The 13,632-nt window shown below is 47.4% G+C and overlaps 1 protein-coding gene across 9 annotated transcripts in view; it reads right to left on the bottom strand.

Moving 5' to 3' along the window:
- Positions 1 to 13,632, bottom strand: part of ARAP1 (ArfGAP with RhoGAP domain, ankyrin repeat and PH domain 1) — a 145,049-nt gene that overhangs the window by 21,494 nt on the left and 109,923 nt on the right. For all 9 annotated transcript variants that reach the window (XR_014156138.1, XM_081860058.1, XM_081860060.1 and 6 more), the window contains 5 exons: positions 12,310 to 12,505; positions 9,036 to 9,081; positions 7,814 to 7,977; positions 4,449 to 4,661; positions 1,273 to 1,378 (listed from right to left, as the gene is read on the bottom strand). Coding sequence is in view for 8 of the 9 variants with exons in the window: in XM_081860058.1 (XP_081716184.1) it covers positions 1,273 to 1,378; positions 4,449 to 4,661; positions 7,814 to 7,977; positions 9,036 to 9,081; positions 12,310 to 12,505 (725 nt within the window). In the remaining variant the exon portion in view is untranslated. The remainder of the gene's footprint in view (positions 1 to 1,272; positions 1,379 to 4,448; positions 4,662 to 7,813; positions 7,978 to 9,035; positions 9,082 to 12,309; positions 12,506 to 13,632) is intronic.

Here is a 13,632-nt window from a genome sequence, read left to right on the forward strand (position 1 = left end):
AATATGTGTGTGAGACGACCCAGAAACATCATAAAGAAGTCCCTGAAACGTCTCTAAAATTGCAGAACAGGGGCAGACTAGGGTGTTTGCAGGCTTTTTCAATGGGTTTCAATTCTACACGTTTTCACTTATGCACGTGGTACCTCAGAATGTAACCCCCGTGTAAATATGGGGGGGGGCTGCCTGTATTTATTTGCAGGGCTTGCCCCATACTCTACAGCCAAAAAGGCTCCCAGAGCCGCTTAACTTCTTTTTCCAAAAAAAAAAAAAAATTGAGAACAAGAACACCCACGACACACAAGGGGAAAGGGATGGGGAGGGAAGAGGAAAAAGCAAAACTCAGATGCCCATTTCTAATTTATTGCTCCTATAATGACCAGCTGGCCCAGTTCAGGGGCAGGAACCTCCAGCAAAATGTGAAATGGGCGCCGCCTGCGTCCTTTTTCTCCTTCTGACGTAGCCAGATGGAATGGCTTCCCCCAGGTGACAACCGAGCAGCGGCGTAGCGTGGGTTGTCAGCACCCGGGGCAAGGCAAGTAATTTGCACCCCCTAACCCGGGGCAAGGCAAGTAATTTGCGCCCCTAACCCTTAACCTGCCGCCGCTGCCAGCTTCTTCTTGCTGCTGCCTGGGCTGGGGTATTTACGGTAAGGTAGCCACGGCGGCGGCAGCGGGTCCGTGTCAGGTGATCTGAGGCGAGTTGCCGCTGGCGCTGCCGCCCAAACGACGCCGCTTGCCCGGAGGAGGAGAAGGGCAGAGAGGCGAGGAAAATGCAACATGTCCCAGCCGCTGCAGCAGCAGCGGCGGGGCTGTGAGGAGGGGCTGCCTGGCGCGTCCTCCGCGGCCCTCACAGCGAGCGCTGAGAGCCGCTGCCTGCCAGACGCCTTCAGCCCGGACGCGCGCACAGCTCATCGGTTCCGCGAGACATGGGGCTCTGCTACAGCCTGCGCCCGAGGCCCTTCGGCGACTCCGGAGGCGGCGAGCGCGCCCCCCCCCCGATGTTGCGCCCGGTGCGGCCGGGCCCCCCTGCACCCCCCACACTACGCCACTGCAACTGAGGGGGGAATGATGTCTGACTGACATCCGTCAGAGGCAGGCCTGGGTGTGGCAACCCAAGTGACTCTTGGCTTTGCTCCCTTGCAGCCACCCGCCCACCGGGGACCTCTGGGTCCAAGCACCCCTCTCTGGCCAACTAGAGGGTGCAGAGGCAGGTCCAGCCAAGGTGGGTGGCCTGGGCGGAAGGGTGGCCTGAGACCTGTGATGCCCTTCTCACCTGTACAGGTGATTGATGAGCGCTTTCACCGTGGCTCTGTTGACGGCGGGGAGGCTGCTGAGGAGCTTCCGATAGCGGCCGACCTTCTCCTTGTCGTCTTCGATGGCTGGAAGGGCGAGAGAGACGCAAATAAGAAACCAAGATAGCAAACTTGTAATAAAAGAAGGGAAATGGCTTATTGAATATTTACAGGTAAACTGCAAACAGATCAGAACATTGGTGGGATTATTGTAATAACCGGGTTTTTATAAGAGTGGACCCTCTGGATACAAACTGAATTCGTTCTGGGGGTCCGTTCGCACCCCAAAAATTACGTAAATAGAGGCGCGCTTCAGCGCATGCTCGTGCGGCAAAACCCAGAAGTATACACTTCCAGTTTGCCAGAGGGATATGTAAGTAGAGGTACGACTGTATATTTAAAGTACAGTGGTACCTCGCAAGACGAATGCCTCGCAAGACGAAAAACGCGCAAGACGAAAGAGTTTTCCGGTTTTTGAGTCGTTCCGCAAGACGAATTTCCCTATGGGCTTGCTTCGCAAGACGAAACGTCTTGCGAGTTCTTGCAAGTTTGTTTCCTTTTTCTTTAAGCCGCTAAGCCGCTAATAGCCGCTAAGCGCTAATAGCCGCTAAGCCGTTAATAGCCGCTAAGCCACTAATAGCCGCTAAGCCGCTAATAGCCGTGCTTCGCAAGACAAAAAAAACGCAAGTCGAAGAGACTCACGGAACGGATTGATTTTGTCTTGCGAAGCACCACTGTAGATGAATGAAGGAGCAAATTAAGTTAATTTGGATATTAAAAATAAATTGAAGGAACTGCAGAAAGAGGGGGAAAGGAAGTCAAGTTTTGGAATGTGAAAATGATTGTAAAATTATTGAAATGAATAATTGTAAAATTATTGAAATTATTGAAACCTGAAAAGCATAAATAAAATTTAAAAGAGAGAGAGATGCAAAGCCATGAGCAGGATTCTGGCAGGGACAGAGATGTTACGGCGAGCATCCCCAACATTGTGCTGGAAGGGAGCAGTGGTGTTTGGGGATGAAGGAACATCCTTCAAGACCAGCTCCGTTCAGGCAGGGCAGGAAAACCTGGAGCCAGGAACAGCTCCAGAAGCAGAAGGCACCTAGCCAGAGCCCAAGGTCAGCCAGCTCCCTTTTCTGATATTCCGCCTAAGCCTGAATTGATGCACAGCAATATCCTCTATAGGAAACTGTGCCCAATATCCGTGAGTGGTGTGGGAGCAGCCGGGATAAAGGATGCAGCTACATATCATAGAAGCACAGAATTTGAGAGTTGGAAGGGACCCCGGGGGGTCATTTAGTCCAACCCCCTGCAACGGATGAATCTTTTGCCCAACGTGAGACTCGAACTCATGACCCTGCAGTTAAGGGTCACATGCTCTACCAACTGAGCTGCAAGACTGCTGTCTCTCCCAGGTCTTGAAAGATCGCCTGATTCTGCATTCCAGGCAAGACAGATCAACTGACCTTAGCCTACAGTATATTAATGGATTTCATAATCATAGAATGGTAGACTATATGGGTCATTGGTCTGATCTTGACAGCATCTTAAAAAGCAGAGACATCACCCTGCCAACAAAGGTCCGTATAGTTAAAGCCATGGTTTTCCCAGTAGTGATGTATGGAAGTGAGAGCTGGACCATAAAGAAGGCTGATCGCCAAAGGATTGATGCTTTTGAATTATGGTGCTGGAGGAGACTCTTGAGAGTCCCATGGACTGCAAGAAGATCAAACCTCTCCATTCTGAAGGAAATCAGCCCTAGGGGCTCACTGGAAGGACAGATCCTGAAGCTGAGGATCCAATACTTTGGCCACCTCATGAGAAGAGAAGACTCCCTGGAAAAGACCCTGATGTTGGGAAAGATGGAGGGCACAAGGAGAAGGTGTCGACAAAGGATGAGAGGGTGGGACAGTGTTCTCAAAGCTACCAGCATGAGTCTGACCAAAGTGCGGGAGGCAGTGGAAGACAGAAGGGCCTGGCGTGCTCTGGTCCAGGGGTCACAAAGAGGCAGACACGACTAAATGACTAAACAACAACAATAACAAAAGCAAACTCTTCTTGTGTGTGTGGTTTATAGCAATAAAACATAAAAGCCAGACAATAAAAACCATTAACCAGGGCAAAAGGGTTAAAAACAGACTCTGAGTTCTGGCCAGAATGTCCCTGATAGCCTAACCTGAGTTTCAGGTGTCCCATAGCTGAGAAGGCAAAGTAGTATAATTAATTTTCAAATGTACATCTTCAGTCCTGTTGCAAGAAACCAACAATGCCCCCTCCCTGAACCAGCAGGGGGCGCAAAAGTGATTTGTCTGTGCCGTATTATTCCCATGAGAAGTCAGAGATCCCAGGATTTAAGAAAGCAGGAGGGGCGTTTTTTCATAGCTAAAAAGCACCCTGAGCTGTTTCCAAGAGAAATAACTCTGGCCCCAAAAATAGGCGTGCGTTTCTTTAAGGAGGGACCGGCTGCTCTGAGATACAGCATGTGCTTTGAGCATTAAAAACTTTACCAATAGAGTCTGGGGGCGTCAAGAACACCATTTCCCAGGCAACGAGGGTCTACGTCGGAGGAACTGGTTGCCCTGAAGTTGCCTGGCTGCCCTTTGCCCTTTGCAAGGGTAAGATGGCCTCGGGGTAGTATCCCTAGAATCATAGAATCATAGAGTTGGAAGAGACCACAAGGGCCATCGAGTCCAACCCCCTGCCAAGCAGGAAACACCATCAGAGCACCATCAGAAGAAATATACAAACTATTTGAAGAGCAACTGTAATCAACAAATTACGTTAGTGGGACTAAAAGAGATATATGTAATATTGCAAAGTAGAAAAAGAATAGAGATATTAGTTATGAGATTTAAATGTAATAGTGAATGTAAGAAATGTATATCAAGTGAATAGATTGGAAAATTTTCAGATGTGATTGATGGAAGTGGAAAAAAACCCTGTATAAGGTGTTAAAGTATGTTAAAGTATTGTTGAAAATGATATGTTAAAAATCTAATAAAAATTTATATAAAAAAAAATAAAATAAAAGCCGCCCAAGTTGGTGGTCGTCACTGTCTCTTGTGGCAGGAGGTTCCGCAGTTTAACAACGGAGCGGCGCTTCTGTTGCTGCCGTGTTGATGTCAAGAGAAGGCCATTGTGACCCAACCTTTACCTGTTGCCTTCAGCCAGGCTGGGGAGGAATCTTTGGTGAAAAGCCCGTCTTCCACGTCCCGGAAGAATCTCTTGAGGGTGTTGGCCACGTCGTCCACTTGGTGTTCCCCTTCCTTGAGCCGCACCTTACGGGCATCCTTGCGGAGGATATCCAAGAGGCCCGTCGTCTTGGAGTTCTGTCCGCTCTTCCGATAGATTCCTTCTGAGGTCAGCCCTGGGGGAATAATAATTCCAGGCTAAATAATATATTGAACTGATGAACACTTGTTGGGGACTGAAACCGGGAAAGGGGTGGGTGGAGTCTGGGAATCCAAAGGGTATAAAACTATAACTTGCTTGGTTGTTATTTTGTTTTGCTATCTGTATGGAATTGGGGAAAGCTGTGGAAGGGAAATTTCTGCCGACTTTAGGGAAAATGTTTAAGAATGAGTAACAATGTATAAGTACCGATGTTTAAATTTGGATAAGTTAAAATTGGCTTTTAAAATGGTTTAAACTAAATGAAAGTAAGGTAATAAGGATTTGCTGAATTAATAATTCAAATTGGAATACAAGGAGGGGAGGGGAGAGGAGGTCTGAGAATCAAGTTAAATGAAAATAAGTAATTGAAATTTTATGTGGTTTTTTTTTTAAAAAAAATTAAGTTTTGGATTTTTGTATTTCTGTTGTTTCTTTAGTTTAATTTTGCTTTTGTGTGTTTTTTGAAAATATTAATAAATATTCATTTAAAAAAATAATAACAACAATAACAATAATAATAATTTATATCCCGCCCACCCCAGGAAAGCCAGGATCAGAGTCGTTCACACCCATTAATTATTTTCGGCGGATCCACTTGACTAACGCTTAACCCTTATCACTTAAGCTGCCATCCCGTCTTGAGAGATTTCGGCAGGTTATCAGCAGCCCACCCCCCTGCACTTTCGGAAACGCTGCTGGAACCATGAGGTCTAGCAACTTGCTCAAAAAGGCAGGGCCGGATTGAGGTTTGATGAGGCCCTAAGCTCCTGAAGCTAATGGGGCCCTTTATATGTCCAGCTGTCCTTTGCCAACAACAAATTGCCGCTGCTTTTTGTGTTGAATATATGCTATATGGTAATTTAAGGACCTTATAGGTATCTAAAGCCATTTGCAAATAACAACATATGTGTTTTATCAAAGTAACTGTTACAGACAGTCCATGCAGAAGGTAGGCACCCTATATATAGAAAGGAGCAAACCAGGGATATTTGAAGGAGCAGGCTAGCAGGCGGGGCCCATTACTTACATCATAGGAGCCTACACAACACAAAACACTGTTGCTGTTTGTAGGTTTTATTTTATTTGCTTTTTATCTTATGTTTTGGAAATGTACATCCAGTTTGTTTTTTCCTTAAAAAAATTGGGGGGGGGGGCAAGAGAGTGGGGCCCTAAGCTATAGCTTGTTTAGCTTATACGTAAATCCGGCACTGGTCAAACCCCCAAAGTTGTTTAGCCTGGCTCAGAGTGGCTCACAACAGTAAAATAATACAGCATTCTAAAGTCAATTCATTATAAAATCACTTCAAACCAAATGCATGGCAACCATTGGGCTAGAGTTCTGTGGGGATTACCGAAGGAGGGGGTCAGGCTGGGCCCTGGCCAAAGGCCTGGTGGAACAGCTCCGTCTTGCAGGCCTTGCAGAAAGATGTCAAGTCCCGCAGGGCCCTAGTCTCTTGTGACAGAGCGTTCCACCAGATCGGGGCCACAGCCAAAAAAGCCCTGGTTTTGGTGGAGGCCAGCCTAACCTCCCTGTGGCCCGGGATCTCCAAGATGTTTTAATTTGAAGACCATAAGGTCCTCCGTGGGACATATCAGGAGAGGCGGTCCCATAACCAGCAGAGGAGGAGAAACATTCAGCTTCTGGGAGAGGCTGGGAAGGGCCCTTCTGATTGAGTCGCATTTGCATTTATATCCCACTTTTCCTTCAAGCTAAAGGTAAAAGGTAAAAGATCCCTGTGTTAGAATTCCTGCTCCGTGATTGCAGTCATGGGATTGTTGTCTATCACATGATGGTATATGTGGGAAGTGATGGAGACAGGATGTTTGTGTTCCTGTGTTCCGCAAAGTGGGACTTTTGTCCTTTGTTCTTTTTCTCTTTGCTGTCTGATGCTAGAGAGAGAGGGAGCCATGTTGCAGTGCTCCGTGTGTGTTTATCTGTAAATAAAGTAGATTAGCCCAAATGCTGAGTTGCTGAGCTCTGTCACAAAAGGTGCGCAAACTCTGCAGATCCCTAAGTGTGCCGGTGTCGGTTGGCATCGGTCGCTGTGATGTTCAGGCTGAAGAAAGCTTATGAAGCTCCCAAACGATTGACCTATGGTTAAATCCAGTCAAAGGTGACTACGGGGTTGCGCCACTCATCTCGCTTTCAGGCCAAGGGCGTTGGCGTTTGTCCACAGACAGCTTTCTGGGTCATGTGGCCAGCAGGACTAAATGCTTCTGCTGAAACGAAACACCATGACGGAAACCAGAGCGCACGGAAATGCCATTTACCTTCCTGCCGCAATGGTACTGATTTATCTACTTGCACTGGTGTGCTTTTGAACTGCCAAGTGGACAGGAGCTGGGACCAAGCAACGGGAGCTCACTCCGTCACAGGGATTTGAACCGCCAACCTTCCAATCACTAAGCCCAAGAGGCTCAATGGTTTAAACCACAGCGCCACTCGCGTCGCTAAGGGCTTTAAACGTAAAGGTAAAGGACCCCTGACAGTTAAGTCCAGTCGTGGCCGACTCTGGGGTTGCAGCGCTCATCTCGCTTTACTGGCCGAGGGAGCCAGCATACAGCTTCCGGGTCATGTGGCCAGCATGACTAAGCCGCTTCTGGCGAACCAGAACAGCACACGGAAACGCCGTTTACCTTCCCGCCAGACTGGTACCTATTTATCTACTTGCACTTTAATGTGCTTTCGAACTGCTAGGTTGGCTGGAGCAAGGACCGAGCGACGGGAGCTCACCCCGTCGCATGGATTCGAACCGCCGACCTTCCGATCAGCAAGCCCAAGAGGCTCAGTGGTTTAGACCACAGCACCACCCGCGTCCCTATCAAGGTAAAGGTAAAAGGTAAAGGACCCCTGGATGGTTAAGTCCAGTCCAAGGCGACTCTGGGGCTGTGGCACCCATCTCGCTTTCAGGCCAAGGGAGCCGGCATTTGTCCACAGACAGCTTTCTGGGTCATGTGGCCAGCAAGGAGCTCATGGTGGAACACACAGTTCTCTCCCCAACACACTCCAAATTCACCCTCACAACAACCCTGTGAGGTAGGTTAGGCTGAGAGAGGGGGACTGGCCCAAGGTCACCTCGTAGGATTCAAGACTGAGTGTTTCACCTGCACACAAACCCAACGTACCGCACTGCGTGATATAATCAATGCATCGGTCCACAATGATGGGGACGTCTGTGTCTGTGAGCTGCTGTTCGGACAAGGTGTCTCCCGAGCTTCCAGCCGCCTTTTGGATGGCGTTGACCCAACCCAGGAAGTCCAGTTTCCTCTCGCCTTGAATGTAGAGCGTCCTGGGGGAGATACATCAGAAACCGGGTGTGAAAGACACAGGAACGGGCACAGACTTTATTATTATTATTATTATTATTATAGAAAAAAAGAAAAGAAAAAAAGAGAAAACGCAGATACGGAATTACACACAGGAATAACAATAAACACAAATTTTACTTAACAAACAATAAAACATAAGTTGGTCTTAACACTATAGACCCCACCTCCTGTCATTTCCTTATTTCAATTTCATATTACTTATTGCCAATACACAGTTTTATCATCATTTAACTTTTTCTTAATATATCTTAACTCTTACGTCTAACTTGCAACTATTACTAAAGTTCCTCGAATTCTGCAACAGAGTTTAAACTACTATACTTATAAAAAAATTCCTTCCAGTAGCACCTTAAAGACCAACTAAGTTAGTTCTAGGTATGAGCTTTCGTGTGCATGCACACTTCTTCAGATACACGGCTACCTATCTGTAACTGGTACTATACTCCTATTTCAAATATTCTTTGAAAACCTCCCATTTTGAGACAAGTTCCTGTTTTGATTTATTCTTTATTTTTTTCTGATAGACCATCTAACTCGGCATATTCTGTCAGCTTTTGGATCCATTCATGTACAGAGAGAATTTCAATACTCTTCCATTTTGCCGCAATAAGAACTCTTGCAGCATCTGTGGCGTATAAAAAGATTCCCTTCATTTTTAAGGTGGCGCGAGAGGCACGGCCCCACTGTGTCCCAAATTCTCGCGCCGCCCAGGGCGCTGCTGAAATTTGACAGCCCAAACTCCACTACTGGGCTGGACCACGTGATCTCTGCAGGTCTTTTATCATTTCTATTTTATTTCATTTAATACCTGGTATATTCTGCTAGGCTGCAAAGGCTATTTGGGCATACTTTGGAAGTCGCCTAGAGTGGCAGGGCAGGATGAAAAACATTTTATAACGAATGTGTAAAAGGAAATAACGTGGGGAGTGGAGGAATAGAAGATCTGGTAATATAAAGCTTGCTTTTCAAGGTTCCGTTCCATCTCCCCCTCCCCCTCCCCGAAAAACACCCCATTTACCTTCTCCTCTCCACCAGCACGAGAACTTCATTGTCTCCCTGGATGGCTGTAAGGCAAAAACCAGCATTAATGTTTAGGGACGCAACTTGCTGTTGGTTTGAGTGGTGTCAGGGACTGGCAAGAAGACTGCCACATGGGCATCGGGAGAAGTGGACAAGGAGGCTGGCCTGGAAGATTTGGGGCTCGGAGAGGCGGAGGAACCTATGACAGCCAGGAGAAGAGGGTCAGAGGCAGGCGATGCTGCAGGACTGCAGAGCAAAGAACAGGTGCAAGAGGAAGAGAGAGGTCAGGCTGGTGGAGAGTCAAGAGTCCATTGTCCTGTGGAGAGTGTATTAACTTATGGTCTGTGTGTGTGGTTTAGGAGCTGCACGGTCAGGGGAAAAACGATGCTGTCCAGGGTTGCAAAGACTGCGGAGAGAATAATTGGGTGAACTCTTCCCACCTTGGATCAAATCTACGCTTCCAGGTGCTATAAGAAAGCTGCTGAGATAGCGCAGGATAGTGCACACCCCGGAAATGATCTCTTTCAGTTTCTGCCTTCTGGAAAAGAAGGTCCAGGGTTATCAAGACCAGGACTAGCCGCCTGAGAAACAGTTTCTACCCAAATGCGATTTTGGTTTTAAATGCAGTGTAAGGTAGTCTCTATGGGAGTATATTGTATTTAATTATGGGGTATCAGAGTTTTTGGGGGCTAACCAGGCTGGGATAAAACAAAACAAATTCCTTCCAGTAGCACCTTAAAGACCAACTAAGTCAGTTCTTGGTATGAGCTTTCGTGTGCATGCACACTTCTTCAGATACACGAAATCTGTATCTGATTTCGTATCTGATCTGTATCTGATTTCGTATCTGTATCTGATTTCGTATCTGTATCTGATTTCGTATCTGTATCTGATTTCGTATCTGTATCTGATTTCGTAATCTGTATCTGATTTCGTAATCTGATTTCGTAATCTGATTTCGTTATCTGTATCTGATTTCGTATCTGATCTGTATCTGATTTCGTGCATGCACACGAAAGCTCATACCCAGAACTGACTTAGTTGGTCTTTAAGGTGCTACTGGAAGGAATTTGTTTTGTTTTGACTATGGCAGACCAACACGGCTACCTATCTGTAACAGGCTGGGATAGAAGGCTTGTTGGTTTCTGAATGTCTGATGTAGATTTTTTCAATTTCGTTGTTCTGTATGGGGCAATGACAATAAAGATTATCGTATCGTAAAAGAGCGGCCCCATCTCTTCCTCCTGCTGAAGCAAGAGGAGGAGCAGCAGGTAACACACAGGCCCATCCTTCACCTGTTTGCCCGCAGCTTGGGTGGGGGAAGATGCGCAAGCAGAGGTCTCTGTTGGGGCAACTGCCTCACCAGGTGCACACCAGGAGTCGCAGGACGGCAGCTAGACTGGAGACTGGGAGGGGTTGCCAAGACCACATAACACCGGTCCTGAAAGATCTTCATTGGCTCCCACTACGTTTCCGAGCACAATTCAAAGTGCTGGTGCTGACCTTGGAAGCCCTAAATGGCCTCAAAGGCCTAGTAGACCTACACACACCTAAAATTTTCTGTTATCAGGTATCAGTGACTTCCCCTCTTCACAGTAGTGGCGCCCGCCCTGTGGAACGCCCTCCCATCAGATGTCAAGGAAATACCGTATTTTTCGCTCTATAGGACACACTTTTTCCCCTCCAAAAATTAAGGGGAAATGTGTGTCCGCCCTATGGAGCGAATGCAGGCTCCTTGGCTTCAGCGACAGCAATGCGAAGCCTCCGAAGCACAGAGGGAGCACTCCCTCCGCACTCTGGAGGCTTCAGGTGGCTATCCCTGAAGCCTGGAGAGCGAGAGGGGTCGGTGTGCACCGACCCCTCTTGTGCTCCAGGCTTCAGGGATAGCCACCTGAAGCCTCCAGAGTGCAGTGGGAACTCAAAGGCTTCGGGTTCCTTTTGCTGAAGCCAGGAGAGCAAGACTCTCCCGGCTTCAGCAGAGAGGGAGAGCTGCGCAGCGCCCCGTCAGCGAAGCGGGAGGAGAAATGGAAGGGGCTCCGTTTCTCCTGCAGCTTCGCTCAAGGGGCACTGAGCAGAGAGGGGGAGAAATTTTTTTTCTTGTTTTCCCCCTCTAAAACAAGGTGCGTCCTATGGTCCGGTGCATCCTATAGAGCGAAAAATATGGTGAACAACTTTTAGAATACATCTGAAGGCAGCCCTGTTTAATGAAGCTTTTAATGTGTGATGTTTTATTGTGTTTTTAATATTCTGTTGGCAGCCGCTCAGAGTGCCAGGGGAAACCCACCAAGGTGGGTGAGGTATTAATAATAATAACAATAATAATAATATGACACACCTCTTCCCAACATGTAAGTGTGCTTTGGACACTAAAGAGTTTGTTCCTCCCTTGAGGCATTCCTTGCCAACCTAGTGCCCGCCAAATGTCTTGGACTACAACTCCCAGTGCCAGCACAGCTGCCCGACGCTGTAGGAAGATGGCAGCACTGCTGTGTCGGACGTGGTGGGTGATGGCAGCTGCGGTCCAAAATATCTTGAAGGCCTCAAGTAGGGGAAAGCCGGTTTAGAGGGTTGGCAAGTCAACGAGCTTCAGTTGGTGAGGGAGTGGGGGACCCCTGCTCCCCATGAGAAAAATCAACAATCATTTAAGACAGGGGTCAGCAAACTTTTTCAGCAGGGAGCCAGTCCACTGTTCCTCAGACCTTGTGGGGGGCCGGACTATATTTTTTTAGGGGGGGAATGAAGAAATTCCTATGCCCCACAAATAACCCAGAGATGCAAAGGACACGTTCTACTCAGGTAAAAACACGCTGATTCCCAGACTGTCCGCGGGCCAGATTTAGAAGGCAATTGGGCTGGATCCGGCCCCCAGGCCTTAGTTTGTCTACCCATGGTTTAAGACTTTCAAAAAGTGAAAAGAACAACAGCAAAGAGATTAAACTTGGCATCAGGGTCGAAACCCCAAGTGGAAAATGCTTTCAGCCTAAAAGGGGACAGCGAAGGCACCTGCGTGGTATCAAGAGGCAGGGAGTTCCAGAGTGAATAACTGGGTTCTTACAAATCTGGAAACTGTCTGACATTAACGCAGTTCGGTGGGCACATGTGGGGCACAGATAACTCCTGGCTGAGAGCACCCAGCGAGGTATATTAGGGGAAAGGACGACTGGGTGGAGATGGAGAACCGCTTTGAGGATTTGAGGAGGGGGTTCTGCTGGGATCCCTGGGAAAGTCTGGCACCCTGGCATTTCCCTGCCCCCCTGCCCCCGGGTACTCACAGAGCTCCTGCAGCTTCCTCAGGTGCACGGCCTCCTCCTTCTCGCTGCCTTCCAGGTAGGCGTAGAGGGTGCCCTGCGCCAGCGCAAACCAGCCTTCCTTGGCCCGCTCCAGGTTCAGGCCGCCTTTGTACTGCAGCCGCCCGAGGCGCTCAAAGTCGTGGGAAAGCAAGCCGTCGACACCCGGGGGGACGAAGGACTGGAAGGAAACGCAACCAGCAGGCAAAGTGAAAAGGAACGCCACGTTTTGGGAATAGTAAAGGTAAAGCGACCCCTAACCATTAGGTCCAGTCGTGGAGAAATATCATGGAAGGGGCCTGGGAAGTCAACTTTTAAACTAGTACAGTGGTACCTTTTAAACTTGTACAGTGGTACCTTTGGTTCTCAAACGCCTTGGTTCCCAAATGCCAAAAGCCTGGAGGAAAGTGTTCCAGTTTTCAAACTGTTTTCGGAAGCCGAACGTCCGATCCGGCTGTCGGCTATTGTTTCTGGGGCGCCTGTCCCAATCACTTGGTTTTCAAACATTTCGGAAGTCAAATGGACGGATTAAGTTTGGCGCTTTTGTTTTTGCTATTTATTTTGCGCTTTTGAGGCTTTTTCAGTTAATTTCAGTTTCTGTGACTGTGTGGAACCCAGTTCAGCTACTGATTGATTGTGTGACTGCAGAAATGGATAAAAGCCCCCTATCCAAACAATGACTATCATCAGTGCAGGTAAGAAAATAATAATAATTTTAATTTTTATCACCTACAATACTGTCTTATTTATTTTATAGTACAGTACATTGATTATTGCTTTCATTTTATGGATCAATGGTCTCGTTAGATATGCTTCCGATCTGAGTGCCACACTTCCATTTTGAATGTTACACTGAGGTCTGTCTGTTTTTGCTATTTATGTTACGTTTTTGTGACTCTTTTTGTTTTGTTTCTGTGACTGTGTGGAACTCAGTTCAGCTCTTGATTGATTGATTGATTGATTGATTGATGGTGAGACTGTAGTACATTGTTGATTGCTTTCATTTTATGGATCAATAGTCTCGTTAGATAGTAAAATTCATGTTAAATGGCTGTTTTAGGGGTTGTTTTTAAAAGTCTGGACCGGATTATGACTGTATGGAACTCCCCAGAGATCCACTCCCCAAGGAGAAAGGGAAGAAACCATGAAAGACTTCAACAAGGGACAAGGAAGTGTCGTATTATAATCAGAATCAAGAAAACCAGCAGAGGGGGCATGGAAGTGACTTGAGAGCCTCAGACATTAGAACACCGGACTGAAGGTCAAGATTTAAAGGACTGACACAACCCGAAACCAGGAAGAAAGGGA

This window comes from Podarcis erhardii (genome assembly GCF_964252035.2).
Source record: "Podarcis erhardii genome assembly, chromosome: 4".
Classification (NCBI taxonomy): domain Eukaryota; kingdom Metazoa; phylum Chordata; class Lepidosauria; order Squamata; family Lacertidae; genus Podarcis; species Podarcis erhardii.